Source organism: Ruditapes philippinarum, unplaced genomic scaffold (assembly GCF_026571515.1).
Source record: "Ruditapes philippinarum isolate M1 unplaced genomic scaffold, ASM2657151v2 ctg3293_1_1_1_1, whole genome shotgun sequence".
NCBI classification, from domain to species: domain Eukaryota; kingdom Metazoa; phylum Mollusca; class Bivalvia; order Venerida; family Veneridae; genus Ruditapes; species Ruditapes philippinarum.
The window spans coordinates 7,375-30,210 of NW_026864958.1; the positions used below are offsets into that span (position 1 = coordinate 7,375).

At 31.2% G+C, this 22,836-nt stretch overlaps 1 protein-coding gene across 1 annotated transcript in view; it reads right to left on the reverse strand.

The window, feature by feature from the left end:
- Positions 1-219: 219 nt before the first annotated feature.
- The window catches only part of LOC132727411 (uncharacterized), a 32,685-nt gene continuing 10,068 nt past the window's right edge, over positions 220-22,836 (reverse strand). The window contains exons 7-30 of the mRNA XM_060712884.1: positions 22,269-22,583; positions 21,268-21,546; positions 20,803-21,099; positions 20,288-20,590; positions 19,072-19,368; positions 17,811-17,934; positions 17,332-17,378; positions 16,680-16,766; positions 16,119-16,357; positions 15,853-15,940; positions 15,218-15,282; positions 15,052-15,088; positions 14,678-14,781; positions 14,416-14,541; positions 12,267-12,415; positions 10,133-10,268; positions 9,765-9,893; positions 8,793-8,895; positions 8,043-8,119; positions 5,054-5,188; positions 2,841-2,969; positions 2,569-2,732; positions 1,960-2,095; positions 220-1,842 (exon numbers count right to left, since the gene is read on the reverse strand). Of these exons, the coding sequence (XP_060568867.1) occupies positions 1,783-1,842; positions 1,960-2,095; positions 2,569-2,732; positions 2,841-2,969; positions 5,054-5,188; positions 8,043-8,119; positions 8,793-8,895; positions 9,765-9,893; positions 10,133-10,268; positions 12,267-12,415; positions 14,416-14,541; positions 14,678-14,781; positions 15,052-15,088; positions 15,218-15,282; positions 15,853-15,940; positions 16,119-16,357; positions 16,680-16,766; positions 17,332-17,378; positions 17,811-17,934; positions 19,072-19,368; positions 20,288-20,590; positions 20,803-21,099; positions 21,268-21,546; positions 22,269-22,583 (3,626 nt within the window). The 3' untranslated portion in view covers positions 220-1,782. The remainder of the gene's footprint in view (positions 1,843-1,959; positions 2,096-2,568; positions 2,733-2,840; positions 2,970-5,053; positions 5,189-8,042; positions 8,120-8,792; positions 8,896-9,764; positions 9,894-10,132; positions 10,269-12,266; positions 12,416-14,415; positions 14,542-14,677; positions 14,782-15,051; positions 15,089-15,217; positions 15,283-15,852; positions 15,941-16,118; positions 16,358-16,679; positions 16,767-17,331; positions 17,379-17,810; positions 17,935-19,071; positions 19,369-20,287; positions 20,591-20,802; positions 21,100-21,267; positions 21,547-22,268; positions 22,584-22,836) is intronic.

A 22,836-nucleotide genomic window follows, 5' to 3' on the forward strand; every position in this document is an offset into this window, starting at 1 on the left:
CTTAAAAATTTGACAATGATCAAAAAATATTCCTTATAATTAAATATGTATGACAGTTTTTGAAAACGTGATCCTACCATCTAGACAACAAGGGCAAAAATGCCTTATTGTAAACTTCAGAAAAAAGAATTTTGGGATGAACTGCCCTTTTCAAATGGTGACAATATAGAAAATAAAATGTATACTAAAAATAATATGTTGAGAGAGAGAGAGAGAGAGAGAGAGAGAGGGGGAGGGAGAGGGAGAGAGAGAGAGAGAGAGAGAGAGCAAACATCTTAACAAAAAGTGTAAGCAGCAAAGACGGCTATGACCACTTCGAAAATAGGTTTTCACGATAGCTTCACAAGTTTCTTCGAAAAGAAGAGCTTTCAACATATCATTGAACAACAATACAAAATTTGATGAGATTACAAGGATGTATTCAGTTGTGTTAATTAAAAGGACATGCAATTAGAATGTATCACTTACTAAACAAAGCTAATAATAACGGTTAACTAAAACATGAAAATATACAGTAAATGTTCTGTCATTTCAAAAAATGGTGTACGCTTTGAATATGAATATGAATTACATATGTATTGATGATTAATAAGACATGAATAATTATGCAAGGCTATGTATTAGAGTTACATTTTACGCTTTAAATGCCTTTTAAAATCGCGTAAAAATTAAGACACAATAAAAACCTGATAATTTAAATACAGATGTTCATAAAGGCGTGGCAACGGCACTTACGGCGCAATAAAGACATTCATTCGCAGTACATAAGAAACGAAGATTATATCCATATTGTTATTCAATTAAAGACTTTTATTCCGTTATCGCTTAAATCAACGTATATTTGCTTGGCATGTACACACGAATGCAGAAGTAGCGCGACTGCTGGCACAAGCTATCATAAAACGAAGTCATTATTTGTGAATCTAATTTATTTAAACAACTCCAATGGTACGCAGCATGCAAACGACAGTAGAAGTGCCAACAAAAGCAATACTTGTAATGACAGTTCCGTTAGGAGGCTAATAATGTTTGAAGAGTAAAGTAAAAAATAAAATACTACTCTTATGTTTTCCTTGCATTCCGTATGTCGCATGACAAAGGTCAAGTTTGAGAATTTTTAACCGAGTTTTATATTTATGACATAACCAACAACAGCAAAACAACAAATCATTCGAATGTTTGTGTTCATTTAAAATATTCAACGTTTATTGATAACAATAAAATATAAGATTCAGAAAAACATTTATGAGTAACACAGCTTCGTGTATATTTTGTAATGTGATACAAAAAAACATACACATTAGGACTACATGTATATTTAGAATGGGACTTATATTCTCAGTATTAAATGAAAATAAAACAATTATCTCAAAACAAATCAGGTCGGATAAATGAAGAAAAAAAAACAGTTATAGCTATAAAATGCAACATTAAACACAATTTCAATTATATTATCTGCATTTTACACACGAGATTATTATTTCAATCTCCCAGTAATTTTGCGTTGAAAAGAGCTTAGTTCCGGTTATTTAATACCACAAAAAACTACAGCAAAAATGCAAACATGCATTGGAAACCCTTCTTGTGTTAAGATCATGACAATTTAGTTGTAACAAAGCATCACCAAAACGAAAACATAATTACAGCTAGTTTAAAATAAATTCAATTGTGTTTATGTCCTTTGTAGCATACGTTTGTTTGTGAGTAAGAATAGTAACACTCCTTTCAGATAAAAAGATGGACAATGTAAAAGTATAGTCTCGATCCTTTGCAAATTTATGTTTAATGTTTGTTCTGTTTGATGTACGCACTTGCCGCCTCGTAACAAAATTTCAGCTGTTCCTGCAAGAGAAAAAACAATTAATCATGAAAATATATTCAACATTCTTCACCTGAAATTTAATATCAAACACCGATCAGTGAAAAAGAAAGTTTTGAGTATAGATAATTATTATTTACCTTGCTTACAATTGCTGTTCGTCTTCTTGTCCGCAAGTGTCTAATGACATTTAAAATATTTACTTTTCCTTCAACTTTCAGTTTTTCTATGATAATTGCAACGGCACAGAAAAGACAACTTCTTTCGTTAGCCTTCCTGAAAATCATATTGGGATGACAAAAATGTGAGATAATTATAAAAAGTACGCTACATTCGGACGCTTGTAAATATATAGAAGGACATCAGACATCATTTTGTATCTATAACCTTCAATTTGATATAAAATATGTTTTCAGACTCCAGAGTAACGTAATTTTCAATAATTTAAAAGAAAATCACACTGTTCAAATTGATGCGTGTTTGCATACTAGAATTAATATTACTATATCCCGCTTTCTGTCAACAAAACCATTCTTATCTACATTAGTTCTTGCAATTCTAATTGCCGTTTCTGCCTGGGAAATGGTGTAAAACCTACCATTATGTTTAGGGCATATAGTGATTATACTCTGTTCTTAACCTATATATCTATAATCATCCGCATATGCATACTAGTAATTTCTTTTATGCGTATATAACGACAAAATATATTCTTCGTTTGGTTTCAACTTATATCAAAGTATACAAACAGGCAATGCACAACTACGCGCGATCTGTCTTCTCCTAACTCATTTGCATATTCTTCAACCTCGCTGATAAAATTCACAAAATCTGCTACGTTCCCGGGAGTTTTACTTCCTGTCATCCAATTTTTGTATTGGAAATGGTAAAAGCACTTTTCTCCATCTGCATTCTAAAATTAGAAATTATAACGTAATTAAAAACGTGTTATTCTCTTTTTATCAAATTATATTTACGATGATCACAAATCAAAGCAAATTGACATTATATTTTAACGTACCTTGTTGGTATATTTAATTTTCACTTTTCTGATGATATATGCCGATGTTTCTTCCAATTGTGAACTTGAAACTTGGAAATTGCCAAATATTGCTTTTTTATTCATCTCTGAAAGGTAAGTTCCAACAGTCTGTAAATGTAAAAGTAGTCATTCCAGTACTTTACAAGAAAAGCATTGATGCAAAGCAACAAAGGGCGTCCAAGCAAGAAATGCAGCAAGTGAAGATGAACTGGTAGACATATGTTGACAAGATATTCTTATAAACTTTTCAATGGTTAATTGGTTTTTACCAGAATTGTATATCGCTTATGAATGAGCGGACGGAAGACATAGTTCATTATTAACTTTATTAGGCATGCTAGAGATTAAAATATTACTTGTTGTTTTTTTTCCACCGGAACTTGAATTTTATATGGTTATATTACCATGTTGATCATGTTGAGCATAATTGTTTTATTATACAATAATTGTAATATCTATTTTGATATTTTTTACATATTTTATGAAAAGTGTTTTCTTTATTTTCTTTTTTTTTGTGTTTTATGTATTATTTTAATACTGAGTTTTTACGTTAATTACTTTTTTTAATTGTAAAATAAATTTTAAGAATTTAATTGTCATATTGACCGACGATTATAAGTCAAAAATTAACTGGAAAATTCAGTAAATTATGGTTAATCTTTAGATATATTACAGGCCTATTGTTTATTCTTAAGCCATGTACATGTACATTTGTATTTTTCTTTATCATTTTTTTTAAATTATCATTCAATTGAATAATTCATAAAATCTAATTTGTAACTTAGAATAATTCCTCAGCATCTTTTACTAAACACGAATAACAATTAAATAAAATGATTCAAAGTTGATACTGTCATATTAATACCATAAAAATGTACCTTTTTACTAAATTATTGTGTTTTTTTTTCAAATTGTATGTTTATGTTTAATAATAATAATGTAGCCAAACTAAGTGACAAACATTCATTTTGGAACAAAAAAACTTATTTGCCTGTAACAATATCAAACATCTACTCCAAAACCGGGAGAGACCGGAAAATAAACGGGTGATAATATTCGTAAATTTTCGGACTTTCAAACTTTCAGATACATGTTGAACAATAACAAACTGTAATAACCCACTGTGTAGTACAAAATGATTAATAAAAAAAACCCCAAAGAGCGCAATTAATTGACGGAAAAGATTATTTCATTTAAATATGTTTGCATTGCGAAATTCTCCAGTTGCTATTCGTTGTTCGCGACATTTCATTTTTGATAATCAAATGCCCTCATACCAACGGAATGATCGGCTATTATGACCGACGAAAAGGCACGAGAAGTTGTTGTCGCCCTTTCACAAAATTTGATTTCATTCCATAAGGGCGTCGCGCTTTGGCGCGGACGCCAATGAATTGACACTAAAGAGACAATTCAGCTAATGTGTAATTGAGTTGGACATAATATATTCTTCATATTTGCAGATTCTTTATATTTGAAGAACTTTCCTTCTCATTGTAATATACAGATTGATGTTGATATGTCTCTGTCTGATAAGGTTCGTCTTGGAATTTTTCAGGGTGAGAAAAATGTGCAGCCTGACCATGACTTGAATCCGTAACCCTGTAATATTGTACCGCAGCTCTACCAACAGAGCTACCGCTATCCGGCGCTTACATATTATCTGCCCTGAATTTCAAACAGTTCTAAACCATAACATGTTTCCCGGCTATATTTAAAGTATTCACTATTTATCATAATATAATTATTTGAATACCATTAATATTGGTACTTGGATGGAATTGAAAATATTGTAGTCTAAGAAAGAAACTTTAATGTATAATATAAAAAAAAACATATTTCAGGCTCAATTTAATTTAGCCAGGGTAATAAATGCTAATCAGTGTGAGTCAAAAAGTAATTAAATGTTAAAATTCTGGTATAAATTCAGGGATGTTTCTGATAAAAGTTACTTTCAATTGTGGGTTTTTATTTCCTTTGTTAAAGCGTGCGTGTAACGTTCACCCTACTGTTCGTACACATTCATGGCTTATTCACTTGAACAAAAAGTAAATAGATCTGTAAACGTGAGATCCATTGAAAACAATGACAGGATAAAAACAAAACCATGAGTTCAAGCATTGTATCGTATCATAAACCGAATAATACCATTTTCACCACTAGATCATTTTCACGTAATAATTCGTGCTTACCATTCCAGGCTCTTTCAAATCCTCCATTGTAGCGATACATGAACAATCTTCTTGGAATATCATTGAAACAAAGTCTGTGACTGTGTTTGGCAACGGTGACTGTGCTACGATAAAATGGTCCTTTCTTTTGAAACTCTGTAATGAAACTTTTTTTTTATTAATGTGCACGACATCAATATATGCAATAAATGAATATAGGACAATTTGTTTAAGTGTTGATGCGAGAGCAAATTCTTATTTGTAGGTTCAAATGCACGTTTTAGTGGGATAAACAATTCGGCAATTCCCATTCCATAATTTCCTGCGGTATGGTCATTCTTCATTTACACTTATTGAAATACTTAATGTGACTTCGTTATCAACTGAGAAAAACGAGTGTAAGACAAAAGCCTTCCCGGACAAAAACCTCCCTTCCAAAAAGACAGGGCGGACAAAAGCCCTCCCGTGAAAATGACAGGGCGAACAAAAGCCCTCCCGTAAAATAATTGTCCGCTTTGTCATTTTGGACTGGAGAGCTTTTGTCCGGGAGGTCTTTTGTCCGTCTCCCGAGAAAAACGTTTACTTGTTGTTGCTTGGCGTGCGTTCATAGAATGCCATTCTCGCATATTGGCCTTTGTTTTCATATTTTGCCGCTTTTTTTGTTGTAGTATATTAAAGTAAGATTTTTTTCAATTTCATTTTAGTATAGTAATCAAGTATAATGTGACTGTGAAAACAGCTCTGATCTCTTACAATATACAATTGGCTATTTAATGCATATCTACGGACTGTCTACAAAGATAGTGTAATCAAACTGACAGGGATTCAAAAAATAAACAAATGTTTTGTGGGTTTTTTTTGTTTTTTTTTGTATTTACGCTCAAAATAACTTAAAGCTTTGTTTGTTCTAGTTTAAAATCAAATAAAAGCTTACAGCATAAAATCTAATTTATCTTTCAACATTGTCTAAGGTTTTTTTCCAATGGATTGTGTAGTTTGTGTGATAATTATAATCAGGAAGAACTATGAATTCTTAATTTGAAAGCTTATTAAAAAGGTTTTCGACCAAACATTTGCATCAGTTAGTTATTTGTGTCGGGAACCGATTCATTATATACACAGAAATGGTGTCCGGTAAATTACTCAAATTAAGATTCAGATCTAGTAATAATCTTGGTATAAAGTAAGCTTATATAAAAATATCACTTTGGATTGACTTTGAGGCCAATAAAGTGAATGTTAGGTAACTGTTGACATTATGCTCGCTGTTTTGCTGTTTGGCTGAACAACAGTATATTTTAAATGACTGAGGAATTTGCTGATGGTAATACGATCATAGCGTTTGTGCAGTAAATTTTCCTCGAATACATATCCAACAAATAAAATGAAAATTTATCATGCAAATAGTAAACCGTACTTAATTTTAAAGTATTTCTTAACTCCAACATAAATCATAATATATCTTTTAAAAGAGTATCGCATGTTTAAAACTGAAAAAGAACTTTTATAACGCAATTAATACAAAAACCAACACAGACAAAAAACAAGAGGACTTATATCAAGTGTCACCGCATTTAGCATGAAGTAATAAAGACATATATCTTAGGAATAAAAAGGAGCGCAAACTATGAATGGCCAATAGCAGAACTGTAGTATATGGGTCTCTTTAGCCCCAAGACTGCACACGTGCGGCGGCAATCTTGTTTCCTCTTTAGCCCCACGACTGCACACTTACGGCGGCAAGACTGCACACGTGCGGCGGCCATCTTACGTGTTTCCATATATATATAGTAATATATTTGCATATAAGCGATGTGAATATCGGTACATAGCGGTTATTTAATTGACTTATTTTCAAACGGGAGCATTTTTTGGAAACAAGATGGCTGCCGCACGTGTGCAGTCTTGCCGCCGTACGTGTGCAGTCGTGCTGCCGCATGTGTGCAGTCGTGGGGCTAAAGAGGAAACAAGATTGCTGCCGCACGTGTGCAGTCTTGCCGCTGCACGTGTGCAGTCGTGGGGCTAAAGAGGCGCATATATTACTCAGAACCACTACTAGGGAGTTTAAATCTGTTATTGGTGCACCGAACCTCACTCTTAGTCCTCATTTGCTTTTTGATACGAGACAGTGTTTATAATGAAATCCCTGCAAAGCGAAATTCAAACAGTTTTTTATTGTTACAAATGGTGAATAAATAAAGCACCAAACTAATCATGTTAATACCAATTAAAATAAAACGAGACGGACATAACATAGAACTCTATACTTTAGATGGTGCCATAGCAGCGAGAATATCATCTACAAGGACCAGACGAAGGATGTAAAAAAGAACAGTAGAGTCTAAACTATATCAGATTTTAATTGCTTATTAATTAAAATATGTCTTATATGTTTTGAATAAATATAATTTATAAACATAATTATTTGGATTCTGTATGCAATGAAATTAAAGGTTTTAACATTCATTTTGTGTACAGACTATAACATTGAACTCAACATTCTGCAATCATAAGTATAACGCATTTCTTAAAATAGTTGCAATTATAACTGGAAGTAAATGAACGTCCGAAATAAGAAAGGCAGTTGTTTACACGTGTATGTTATATTAAATATTGGTTATTTAAATATCACTTGCTGATATAGGGCCTTTTAGGACGCTTTTAATCTTTAATTTGGTAACTTATAATAATTAGAATACTTATTTAATTTAGACCGTTTTTCTAAAAAAAAAAACAATTAAAATAGATGTTTCAACGTCACTTTTGAAACGGTTTGTTTTTACAAGTTTTTTGTTATTTAACAAAGGTTGTCGTCTATCTGTATAATACCTGTACTCGTATAGCTAGGTTTCCAAATTTTTTGAATCACTTACGAATATTATGCATAGTGAATGGACAATTTTGAGAATTTCAAATACATTTATTTGTAGTCTTGAACACATCGGCAGACAGAGTGCATGTTGCAATCCTAAAGCTTTAATTTCCGAAGTAAATTTAGAAAATTCCTTACATTAACATACACAGCATTTATATACTCAGATCCTTCTCTTCCGTCTGTCAGGTTCAAGAAGACAATATATCGATCTCCTGCAAAATAATACTCATTTTATTTAAATTAACAGTTGAATAATCAATCATATTTTCTTTAATTGATTTTTTTATTATATATTTTTTTAAGTGGACAGTGAAATTATATATGTTTACTAGTTCACGGGGAAATTACAAAATATAATTTTCACAGCAGTCGAGATACATCTGAAAGCGGATGAAAAAATTTTTAACTTATTATAAATATGTGGAAATATCGCAAGAAATAAACGCAGTCGTGAGTGAAATGTGCTTGACTATGAGAGTACGTAAATATATGCATATATTATTTTCAAAATGAAACGTTGTTCTTAAATAAATGCTTACAAAATTATATTTCATAACGTTAATTGTAACGTCATAATTTTATGACTTAAATAATTAAGGCGCATGTCGTTACGCGCCTAAAGACAGTTAAAGTGATCCAAAACCTTTAAAGAAAAGCATATAATTAATAAATAAATAATTTGTTTGTTTTGAATGAAGCACTTGTGAATGCCAACTCTTATATTTTCACGAGTGAAAATATTGTTTCGAATGTTCATTCTGTAAAATATAATTCGTTCTTGCATGCAAACAAAAACAAAACTCCTCTATTTAATCTAAAGGATATTTATTCACTTTTGTAATGAATTCGAACATGATGTTTTATATCAGCACAGAAATGACATACCTGGCACGTCAGCCTCCTGTCGATTTTTGTTCGAGTAGTTCCTATTTTTCAATCTGGCCTTTTGTTCGGATGAGTTGTCAGTCTCAACAGAAGAATTTAATTGCTATTCAAAATATATTTAAAATTCGTTATAAACATCCATTATACGTGAGTAGAGATATAAATAAATTTTAACTATACTCTTTAAATAGTGTATCTCAAATATGTAATTAGATCATTAGAACTTTTTTCAATAACTTATCGATCCGAAGTAAGTTGTCAATTGAATTATTAAAAAACCTTTCAATACTTTAAGATAAAGGTCTGCTTTTAAAATGTGTATAGAAATGTGCATCAAACGCAGTTGTTTTGCTTATGGTTTTCTCCCTGCTTTGATAGAAAATACGGTTGCTTGGCCTGTGTAAAACGTTCTCAAGAAAGGCGAAGAAAATAATCAATAACATACATTCAATGTGTAATGACATATATTTCATTGAAAAAATGTTTTATTAAGGTACAAACTTTGAAATATAATAGAATATGGTAGAGTATGCAAGAAACGTTACCTGACATATTTTGCAGTTCGGATCGAAATATCCGATATTTCGAACTGATACATATGACAGATATTAATAATCTGGTTTTCAATTCAGATAAAAGAAAATGATCGATTGTATGGACTCTGTTTTTGAAATTGTTGTAAATGATGTTTCTGCTCTGTTGTACTCCCACCATTTTCTTGGTCAATTGTTTTGAATACACTTTTTGTAAATAAACATGTGTTCAATAAACTTGTGTTTCTTCAAAAGAACAGTTGACACTAAGTTTGTCTTAATGAAAAAATATGAAAAGATGTTTGTCTAAAAGCATTCAAATCAAACTTTTTTTTAAGATACGCACATTATTTGCAGTAACTATGAAAGAAATAATCAACACTGTCATAATAAAATTTCTTTTGGATGATTTTACCTTATGGATCAGTCAAAGTCATACCTTGAAAAGCGTGATGTACTGTTTGTCATTTCTATTATACACTTGCTCATGGATCCTCTCTTTAAGAATAGATTCACCGGCGTATGAAAGTGCATTTACCAAACACTTGTGAATGTAAATATACTGTTCCTGTGCATAAACCACATATATGAACAGAATGCAATAATGAATCAATTATTGTATTGAAAAAATACAAAGTTGGTGATAACTAAAGACGACAAATTATAATTAAAGTGACATACAAAATCAATGTAGATACTTCATCATTTGTAAAATTGTTTGTTCATTAATATATAACCATTAACATAGCTTTCGATACATTAACCTTATTCGATTAGAATTCATAGAATTCAATGAACAAAACTTACTACAGTCTGGACCATTTTAACCCTTTGTGTCCTCAAGTTGTCAACACATTCGAACACATTGACCGAATCTTTATCTTGGCCTTCTTCAATCAATATATCAAGAGCTATCAAAGTTCCCGTGCGACCTATTCCTGCACTATAGTTTGGGAAAAAATCAAGTAAATTTATAACAAAAATTATTGTATGTAAACTATTCTGACCAGACAATCGTCTGATTCAATATGATTCAAATATGCATATGCTTTTTATTTGCTTCGTAGAAAGCGACTGGTAAGTTGGAATTCATTTTGTCAGCAATTTAATAAGTTAAACTATGATGTTTGACAATTTTATTATATGTTGGTTGAAATATACAATTATATTCAAATAATTGAACACGTCATATAATCAATGGGTGCTAGTATTTGCAACCGTGTGACACGAGTGGTCATAATATGCATTCTACGTAATCAGCTGATATACCAGATAAGAATTAACAAAATAAGAAACGTTTATCTTCATAATTCGGTGTAATTCTTGTTCAATATCTTAATTTGAATGTATAATGAATTCGAATGCTTATCATTGCATGCCTTTATATATCATTGTTTGGTTCTTACGACGTCAAACAAGTTGACAATGTATGAAAAATATAATTCTAACATTATCGGAAATTTTTCTATATAAACAAAGAAGGCCAGAAGCGTGCATTATTCTACAACAATGCACTCGCCGTTCTTATTATCTCCCTGTGTATTTTCACTTTGAGGGCGCCATTTTGTTTGAAAAATCTGATAAATTAAAACAATTTTTTTGTCGAATTTTGTTGTAAAAACTATCTAGAATGAAAGAAAATGGTCTAACTAAGAAAATGAATCCGAACACCAATATCTTTAATTCAGTCGTTAACGCTGTACAGACGTTTAAAGTGTTATTTACGTGACGTTACAATGTAGCGCCAAACAGCACGTGCAAAACAATCAAATCAAGTACGCTATTTTAATGTCGCAAACGAGTTAAGTTTTACATTTATTTAACTTCTAGTATTTTTTTTTTCGCTTGAAAAATTTTAGAGTGAAATAAAATAAACAAACAAAGTTTTATCAAGTTGAACGTTTTCAAAATTCGTTATTCTCAAAATGTTTCTACACACGGTAGATTTAACGACAGTTTTTTTTTCAACTCACTGGAACAGCCTTTAAAGAACGTTTCTATTGGCGAAAACAAATTTAACCACCAAACATAAAGTCAAACTTTATGATAATAATTATATTTTTCTTGACGTGTTAGAATGGAAATATATATTAATTCTACGTGCATTGTTGTATAATAATGCACGTTTTTCGTTCAAATGCTTTGTAATTAATCACTCAGGCCTATCGGCCTTCGTGATGATATTACTACGCATTTGAAGTCAAACCGTGCGTTATTCTACAACAATGCACTCAGAATTGATATCTATTTCCTAAGTATAGCACTCGATTATTTCAATTGATTGCTTAGTGTGGCAAACATGTGCTCGATGTATTTTAATACTTTTAATCTAAATTACTTAATATATAATTATAATTTTGGTAAAATTCCTATTTTGAAAACCTTTTAATCATTGAAAAGTCGGATATTTCCTTTGTTATTACTTTGTAAATGTACCTGCGTTGTAAGTTATCTAAAGTTATATTTAGATCATTTAAATCTTAATGCTTAAGGTCGTTGACTTCAGACCACTTGCCCTTCATCGCTGTGGGTTCGAATCCCGGCAGGGACTTTGGATTCTTTCATGTGAGGAAGCTATCCAGCTAGCTTACGGAACGTCGGTGGTTCTACTCAGGTGCCCGTTCTTGCCTGAAATAATGCACGGAAGGGCACCTGAGGTCTTCCTCCACCAGTAAAGCTGGAACGTCGCGATATGACCTATACTGTGTCGATGTGACGTAAAACCCAAAACAAACAAACAAACATTTAAATCTTTATAGCAAAAATAGTTCATTAACAATAATATTCTAATCTGTCTATTTTCATATAAATACATGACAAATGCTTTTAAACCAAAATTCACATTTTCTTAAATTTATTTTTTCCCTCACATGTTGTACTCTGCTTTTTAAGCAAATAAAATGAACGTTGATGGTGGAACAAAATAATACCAATTTTATACCTGCAGTGTATTATAATAGGACCGCCCTGTGTGATAGGCACATCTTTCATTCTTTTTCTAAAGTCAAGTAGGCTTGTGACGTCTTCTGGAACGGTCTTGTCGGGCCATGCTGTATAGTGTAAATGTTTCAACGATCGATGTTGGTTTCCCTGAATGAAATAATGAATATAAGTAAATTAACTAATTTTTTCTGCATTAATAATTCAGCAATACATGTAAACTAATGTCTAAAAATACTGTGGCTGCTATGCCATTTCGTACATTTGCCCCTCAAAATCGAAGGACATGATAATATACTTAATAATCGAGTCTTCATCTCCGACGTTTGCGTAACGTTGAGGACAGGATATATTTTAGGGGAAATAACGATATTTTCATGGGCGAAGACACTAGATCTTCTGTGAAATTATCGTGTCGCCGGGTAGAAAACGTAGTATCAGCGCCCTATATTTGTTGTATCGTCGTGTCTTAGCCTTAAATGGTGAGAGGCGAAGACACGATAATTGGCCAATTTATCGGATCTTCGTGCAATAGCCCAGATAGTTAAAACAGGATAATTCGGTATTAATCATATACAGTTTAGAATCGTTACGACAATATTATCGTGAGGGGGATATATTGCTTGACATTGTCCATCCGTCCGTCCGATTTCGTTTTCGCGCTACTTCTCTGCAACTACTGGCTGGAATTCAACGAAACTGTATGGGAACCATCAATACCAAGAGGAAATGCGCATATCATCGCCTTGTTCAGGTCAGAGCCTTTAGCTCATAGTTATGGCCCTTGATTGGTTATACAGCATATAGAGCAATAGTCGTTTCCCCGCCACTTCTCTACATCTATTGGCTAGAATTCAACGAAACTTTATGGGAACCATCAATACCAAGAGGAGATGCGCATATTGTCTCTTTGTTCGGTTCAGACCCTTTAATTCAGAGTTATGACCATTGATACAGTATGAATATGGAGCAACAATCGTTTTCGCGCTACTTCTCTGTAACTACTGGCTATCATTCAACAAAACTGTATGGGAACCATGAATACTAAGAGGAAAGGCGCATATCGTTCGCTTGTTCCGGAAAGACCCTTGGCCTCAGAGTTATGGCCCTTGATTAGTTATACAGTATTTATATAAAGCAATAATCATTTTTGCGCTACTTCTCTGCAACTACTGTCTGGAATTCAACAAAACTTTTTGGAAACCATGAATACTAAGAGGAGATGCGCATATAGTTCGCTTGTTCCGGTAAGACCATTGACCTCAGAGTTATGGCCCTTGATTAGTTATACAGTATTTATATAAAGCAATAATCATTTTTGCGTTACTTCTCTGCAACTACTGGCTGGAGTTCAACAAATCTTGATGGGGACCTAAACACGATGAGGAGATACACATATCGTCACCTTGTTCCGGTCAGACGCTTTAGCTCAGAGTTATGGCCCTTGGTTAGTTGTGAAGTATGCATATAGAGCAATAACAGTTTCCGTGCTATTTCTGTTCAACTACTGCATCGAATCTTTATCGGAAATATCAATACCAAGAGGAAATGCGCATATCATTGCTTTGTTCCGGTCAGACCCTTCAACGCAGAGTTATTGCCCTTTATTAGTTATACAATATGCATATAAAGCAATTATCTTTTCCGTGCTATTTCTGTTCAAGAACTGGCTGGAATTCAAATTCAATGAAACCTTATGGGAACCATCATAACCAAGAGGAGATGCGCATATCATTGTCTTGTTATGGTCAGACCCTTAGTTTTGACCCTTGATTAGCTGTGCAATATACATATTAAGCAATATTGCTATTTCTTTTCAACTCCCGGATTGTTTTCAACAAGACTTCGTGGGAACAATCAATACGTTAAAGAATGTTGCATGGCAAGAAAGAAATATGTAAAAAAAACTTTATGTCTCAAACTGTTGTGTTAGTTATAAGCAGTACTCGGCGGGGGATATAAATTTAACGAATTTGCTTGTTTCCAGATGCAATCAAACAAAATAAAATTATTAAAATGATTGACAAAAGAATGGTACAGTAACCAATTATCTGTCAAAAGCAGGCGATCATATTTAATTTATAACAATCTCTATTTATTCATTATAATCTGCGATAAAACAATGTGCAGGAATGTTGTTACAAACATACTTTTGATACTCTGAATGTCCTGATTGTATACTCAGCAAAGGCCTCATATGTTTCACAAGTAACAATAACGTCTCCGTATTGTTGATCTGTTCCTTTATTTGGCCAATATTTCTCACATTTCATTCCCTGAAATTTAACATTTTATATGAATATGCACTTTTTTATATCCTCAAGATTGCAACGAAATATATAAAATTATGATTCATATCAAGAAGACTGTAAAATGTAAAATAAATTAATATTATAAAACATAAAACATTACCGATGGTTCATGAAGTTTTGTAAGCATGATAATCATATCCGATCTTTCATGCCAAACCATTTGCCAAAATGTTTTAAAGTCACTTGTTGTCTTCGAAGTAGGGCCTAGTGAATTGGAATATACACAATGTAAAAACAATATCATGGACTGATCCTAATTGCAAATTGACAAAACCGTAATTATTGATAAAATAAAAACACTAGACTTAGATTAACTCAATATTAAGTCTAATAATCAAAACTAACTAAAATGGGTGAAAACTCACGAATATATCATTGAATCTGTCACATATTTCTTATAAAATAGCATTGCCTCAGAAACTAAACGTCTATTAATTGAATTACTTTAAGAATGATTTAAACATTTCAATTTACCCAAAGATGCTATGTAGGCCTTCTTTTTTCTATATCCCTGAAATTAAAAAAGTTACTGTAAGTATTCGTATAGTTCATGTCTAACAAATATAGATTGTTAATTTTATATTCAAAATATAATTCAATGATATCGCGTCTCCCGTTAACAAATTTACACATTACTTACGTTAATATAGCATGCATTTATGAAGAAGTCCGGATCCTCTGGAATTTTAACCCTGGAGTGATCATCTATAAAACAATGCCAAAATGCAAATTAAGATTTGAATAATAAAGTTGCTGCAGATGCATAACTTTTTTAGTTTCATAAATATATGATTGTAAAACTTCAAATATATACGTTAATGTACTAGGTAATAAATAAGTTGTGAGGTTAATTTTTCAAGCTATTTGATAAAATGTGGTTTGTCTCTTCTTTTGCTGTGTGCGTGCTTGCGTGCGTGTGTGTATGCTTATTTTTGTTTTGTTTTGCTTGATGTTGTTGTGTTGTGTTATTTTTTGCTAATACTGCATTTTCAAAATTTTAGTTAGAATTAGTTGGCAACAACAAATAACTTGGCGACCTTCCAGAAAACTCTGTTCATAGTTCGGAAAGGAGCAGGTACCTGAGTAGATCATCGACTTTCGTTAGAAAATTGCATACTTTGTTAAGTATAACCTCATATCGTTCCTACTTCTTTTGATTTCTCTCGACTGATGGACTAAAAGTTAAGATGTGAATCAATTATGTTTAAATGTTCTTCTACTCATTTCTATAGATTGCAATGTGTTATTTATGAGTGTGTAGACAAATCTACTTACATGGGTATATTCCATTGTATCTGTTGAGTGCTAATTTTTCTGGTTTTCTTGCAAAAGTACATGATTTCTGCAGTCCCGTTGGTAATTTCTATAAAGTATTTAAAAGTATATTTGTGTTTGTGTTAGTCATAAATATATAAAACTTAAAGTTTATTTGATTGATTTCTGGTAAATTTTCATCACTTATTTGGCAAACAATTTTACAGGGGCAAGTATCTTGAAGGATAAAGCAAAAACTATGACATAAACTTATACTTAAACTAAACCTGATATTCGGCTTCTAAGCTGTCATCATTTCCAGAAACGTATGCATGCAACTCTGCTACTGTAATTCTGTCTATGTTATCAATTTTGTCAGGTGAGTTGCAGTATTCAGTTCTTTCGTTTACTATAATAGGAACATCGTCAACTTCCTGCAGACCTTCAACTACATGCTCGTCTGCCTCACTGGTGTATCTTTTCCTTACTTCCCCATTTATACTTTGTTTACGTCTACTTGACTTTTCTGAAATAAGAAAAAAAATCAAAAACAATTTATTCCTTTTATAATCAATCATTTTATATTAATAAAAAAACGTAATACACATTAATTTTACCAAACAGAAGTACAAGATGTACATATATTTACTGTTAATAAGCGCCTTTAAAAAGGAAAATGAGAATACAGTTACTGTATTGTTATATTTTTCGAATATGTTTCATACTGTTTATTTAAACTATCGAATGTTTCTCTATATATGGTTTGCAGTTTTAAGTTGAATTAAATCAGGATTGCTTGTTTTGTTTACAAAAATATAGTTATTACTTAAACAGAAAAAGGTTAAAACCTTCAAACGTTGTTTCATTTGTCGGGCAGTTACGTCTCTTCTTCTTGGCTTCGTTAATGACATTTTGTTTTCGATTATTTTTTTGTCCTTTCAGAGAAAATTTACAATATTATTTAAAAATAGATATGATCTGAACATTTATTTAAGGTACATCAAATGAACCGTGGTTAAGTTTTAATATATCCAGTTTTGTATTTAGATTTATATACTTGCTATGTTAATCCCTACTGACCGCTATTCATAAGACTACCAATGTACAAAAACCTTGAGGGTCAGAATAAATAAATAATTTGCTGAACAATACATTCTAGTAAGTGAAAACATTATTGAAACGCCTTGATCGTATTTGTAAGTCAACTAAAACCATTACTATGAGTTAGGCTATAAACAACGTATCAAAGTAAGTTCTTCCTCTTTTAAACTATAAACCAGATATTTAAAGTATGAAAATCTTTTTTTTATCTCGCTGCACAAAGTTTTTTTTATTGTATTATATTGTGTAAATATGCTTGGCTCAAGCTTATCTACAATGTTATTAGAATTACAATGCAGTTTCTTTTGAATTTTATTTCCATGAGAAAGTATTTACCTTTAAATTAATAAAAAAATATGATTCTAAAAAAGGCAGATTTAAAACAAATATTATATTCACCAAAAAATGGAACGTTTTGGTAAAGTGAGTCGGTACTTTTATTTCGTCTGAAATATAAAGGTTTTTCACACTGTGTATATACATCAGCTAAAATCATCAGAATCATTAATATACGTTGAGCTACTCCCATTTCATATACAATTATTTAACCTACGTTTAAATAGAATAAATGTCTCTGTGTAATTAATGGAAGGTAGAAGTTACTTCACTTAACGACTTTACATATTTCGAAGTCAGCTAGAGCTCCATTATTATTTTATTTATTTATTTATTTATTTATTTATTTATTTATTTATTTATTTATTTATTTATTTATTTATTTATTTATTTATTTTTGAGAAGTCGAAAGGAGAATTTAAAATGTTATACATTTGTCACAAAACTGTTTTTATATGTTATTGGCACTTTCCACATTATAGACCGGAGACTTATAACGCAGAACAATAATCAATGGGCATCATAAAGCAAAGGAAACCAACCTCTTTCTATAAATGAATATAACAACAACTAAAACAATCACTACAACAACAACAGCAGCTACACTTCCTGCTATTATCCCACTTTTGTCTTCCGTTGGTGATTTAACTTGACTTTTTTGTTGTTCTGAAATCATAATAACACATTCATTTTTGGCTTGATAAATGACTATGTTTTCGATTGTTGTAGTAGTAGGTTGAATGAATTATCGTGCAGTTGCTTCTTTTGAACATATATGAGAAGAAAAAAACATATAATTATTTGCAACAACTCATTAATATCTTATGTAAATGAAAAGAGCCAAAAATCAAAAAAAAATTCTGAAAATTCTGAGTATAAAAGACGACTATTTTCGATCTTCTAACCACGTAAATAAATTATTAGAAATATTGCTGCTTATGTTTTCTTTTGGTGCAAATTTAAATTTAAGAAGGTAATGAAACAATTTTTACGTCATAAAATATTCGTTTGTACCGCATTAGCAGTTACCGAAAATCAGTGTGAGCAGCTTAATTTGTGTTTTCTAAGTAATTCAATCTATATTTGATTATTTGTGTCATTATTTGAAAATTTAATTCATATGTTCACAAAAAAACAACATAAATGTAAAATAAGTTTTCAGGCGTTGAGGGCTGTGGTTATGTAAAATTAAAAAAATATTATTCCTAAAATTATGAACCCAAATTTATCTTATCACATTCTGTCTTAAACTCTTTTGTTGTTTTCAGAACACATGTGATTAACAAAAAAAAAGAACTATCCAAGCAAAATCAAAGTTTGATAGCATAGAAGCTCATATTTACCCAGCCTCAATAATACTTCCCACTTAAACCTATGAGATTTTAAGTATGATTTATATTTTACTTTCAAAACGTAGGAGATAATTCGCGCACACACACGCACGCACGCACGAACGAACGAACTCACACACGCACACACACATATATATAGAAAGATAAGTTGTTATTACAAACATAAAAAAAAGATATTTATGGTACTTTTTGCGACATTTTAGCATTGGAGAAAGTACGATGCACATTTAATTGAACTTGACTTTGAATCGTTGTTTTACAAATTGACAAAAACATTTTATTGTTTGTAAACGAGGTTCTATGAATTTCTTTATAATAATGGCTTTTAAAAGAGACTAATGGTACGGCATTATAAAAATTTCGAATTCATTTCTGACAAGATAAGTTTGTTAACAATTTACTTCCAGCAATTTCAAAGCTTTTTAAATTGATGCATAACATACTCAATTACCTTTAGTTTTGAAATGAAGACGATTTGTGTGAAACGAGTTTCCTTCTATGTTTCTTGCAAACATCTCTATTTCATACTCTTGCAGACTTGAGAGGTCATTTAAAGTATAATTCATATTGAAATCACCGTTGTCTTTTATTGATTTGTTTAACCATATATGTTCTTGCATTACTTTGTAGAGTATTACAAATGTTTGTTGAAATCCTCCATTAAAACCAGGACTCCATGCTAGTGTTACCATTGTGTCTGTAATTGAATCGTTCATGACACGAAAGTCCACTGGTCGTTCTGGTTTATCTGTAAATTATAAGCTATATGATAAACTCATAAGCTACTTATCTTCAATCACAATTTTAAAGTGCACACTTTCTTCAATGATACTTTGCACTCCAGTGTAAAAATGATCATTAAATACAACTCATGTAATGTATTCAAGGTACTAACCGTCGGATTTTATGTATATTATGTTTTCAAGAACTAATTCTACTTTTATGCGCTAAATTTATAGTTCTCTATAGGTGGATCAAATCCCAACACAATGTTTCGTTTTATATTTTAAAGTTCCTTTCTTAAGTTAGTGGAATACCACAAATAATATATAATATGCACAGGTTATCCTGATGTTTACAAATTGGTATTAAAAAGTAACAGTAACAATTATTTCTAGTGGAAAGCCACAATGTTATCACTTGGAAATCCAAATTTTAACCGTCTAAATGTTTCTTCATGCATCTTTACATTTTTTCTAAAATTAATTTCGTTTTACACTGACCAATAGAATTTTAACAGCTTTGTTTCTTAAATAACAAAATGACCAATCAGGTTTTAATACAAAATAAGGTAACATAGCAGCATGAAATTTATAACAACAATCATCAACTTGACATTTTATCAGTCATACGGTTTAACAATTTATTAAGTACAGACAGCTGAATTGACTTTATCACCTACATAAAATAAAACTTTTAGCACAATTGACTGAACAAAGAGGAAAAGCTACATATAATCTTCCGGTTACATTATTATAAATTTGACATCTGTTATTAAAACAAATATAATAATTGCCCTAATTAGAAAATGATTATATTTAAAAGTGTTTGTGTTAAGAAGAAAAGAACATGCATATTTATTCATTACTTTTTCATAAAAGAATTTTATCATGTTTTTGGCTGCACAACACTACACCAATGTTTAAATAAACATAAACTGTACTAACCTGTGGCTTTCAATTCATAATACTGAGTAAACATTCCAACTGAATTTTCCACATCTACTTTATAAAGCCCTAAATCGCGTTGAGTTGTGTTCCTTATAGTAATATTGGTTTGTAAATCATTTGAATGTATCAAGTATTTATTGTCATTTTCGGGAATGGAAACATTTTCCTTAAACCAACGGAACATTGTTTTGTTTGGTTCATCGAGATAATTCAAAGCTATAAATGGTAATGTTACATCAACGTTCAGAACTGTTGCCACTTTCATAACACTTGTGTCGCCAGAGGATGGTCTTGGTTGGCCTGCAGGCAAAAATATGTATTTCTATTTGACTTAAAATAATTATATTAGTCATGTAATCTGACGTACAATGCTTTTTTTTTAAATTTATATACGGGTTTATTCAATTATCATAATAAAGGTGTAAGTTATGAAATTATATTTCATTATTATAATTATCTTGCTAGGTAACTAACTTGCATTGAATAAATAAAAATAGCATTAGGTTGCTTACTTTTAACTATAAGAATCAACTTTGACTGTGATGGTGAGTCCGTTGTGTAGTTATTTCTTCCGCTACAAATATATTCTCCGGCATCTTTATACGTTGCATTACGTAAAAATGTGTGGCGAGCAATATTTGACTGTGATACCTCGATAATGTAATCACCCCTTGGAGACTTTATATTTAAATCTGATGGAGGATTGGCTTCAGCAATGCATTCAAAGTATGGCTTTTGAGTTTCATTAACTAAAAAGGTTCGACCTGAGCTAACCGTAGATATCGTAAATTTGTTTATTTCTGATGGAACTGAAATAAGACGAAGATTCTAAGGACATGATTAAAACCGCTCTATTTTCATTGTATAAATGTTAGAAAATCTTGAATAGAAAAGTATTTTATTGTAAAACAATATAGTCACTTAACCAATTGCATGTATCATTTATCATTTTATCAAGAAACATGTAAGAATCTTACAAAAAACGTTCAAGTGAAAAGAGTTTCTTCTTTCAGCTTTTAAATCAGTGCCAATTGTAGGAAACATTTCTGTTATTACACTACAGGTGTACATTGCATTGTCTGCTCTTGAAACGTTCTTGATAAACAACAGTCTGTTGTTCGATAGACTTTCTTCACCTTGTCTGGACCATGTTACTATAGAGGTTGAAGGATTTCCATATACTACAGGACATACTGTTTCCAATTGTGATCCCTCAACAATACTTACGTCATCTATATCATTCACTATAGCTGGATCTATAAATAAAAAAAATATTATAATGTTTAAACAAACAATTTTAACGGACAAAGAACTAGAAAATATTGTTTAAATAGAAAAGCAAGTGCTATCAAAATAATGAATATAAAGCGTATTATATATCGGACATAAACATCCTTAACGATAACTGTTTTAAAAAAGAAAACAGTAGTTAGAGTATTTCAGAGGTCGACATTTTCAAATGACTCAAATGGAGTCATACTTCTGCACTGAATATTGTCTTCAAGAATGACAGAGGCATAGATCAAACAAATGTTAAACACGAAAAAGTTAATACTTATTTTCTATTGAATTGTTCAACAAAATATTGCCAAATGGCGTACGTATAAAGTATAGGTATAGGTATCTATTGTGAAACTATGAACAAATCTTCTGAAAGTGTGAACTTGAAAAATGAAAGTGCAAATAAAAATAAGCTGATAAGTAATTCAGTGAATTTTTTGCAATGCAATGTGTTCCGTCAATGCCTTGTCTCTAAAGGTAAAACATAAGAAATTCCGCTACAACGACATAAAAAGAAAAACGAGTTGTTATAACCCTAAACTAGAAAAAATTTAAATCGTAGGTTTCACTCTCTACTTTATAATTTGAAGTAAAAAATCTTTAAGGTGAAATCCTTGGAAACAATTAATTTTACACATACCGGTATCCTCTTTTAGGTAAAGGACTTTGAAAATTAGTGTATAATTTTTATACTTACATAATACGTTCAAAATTAATTGTGAGGTATCTTTCCCTACTTCAGTTTTGCCAATTGATCTCTTCATAATATTTTCAACGTTGCAAGCATATCTTCCACTTTCCCGTCGATTGATGTTGACAAATTTCAAAACGTTCGTCGACTGTGTTTTAATATATTGCTCATGTATCCATTTGTATGTCGGCATTGGTTTACTTGTCGAAAAACATTTTACATTGATTGTTTCTGATTCAATAATACTGACGTTTCCATTTTGAACCTGAACGCTGTCGCCATTATCATTTGAAACGTGTATTGTAGGGGGCCCTGGAGGATCTTGAGTACAAATTATAAAATGTAACGTAATGAGATAAATTTATAACTGACATAAGATACTTTTAATGAATTTGTTGCGAGTATTGAACCTCTGTAATACTTCACCTTTGAATGAAATATATATAAAGTAAAAATGGCAAAGACATTTTGTCACGAAACTAACACTATCAAATCTTAAATGTGTGATTACAATATTTTTTCTTTCAAATATAATAATCAATTATGTGCTTACTTTAGCTAAGAAACTGTAAAT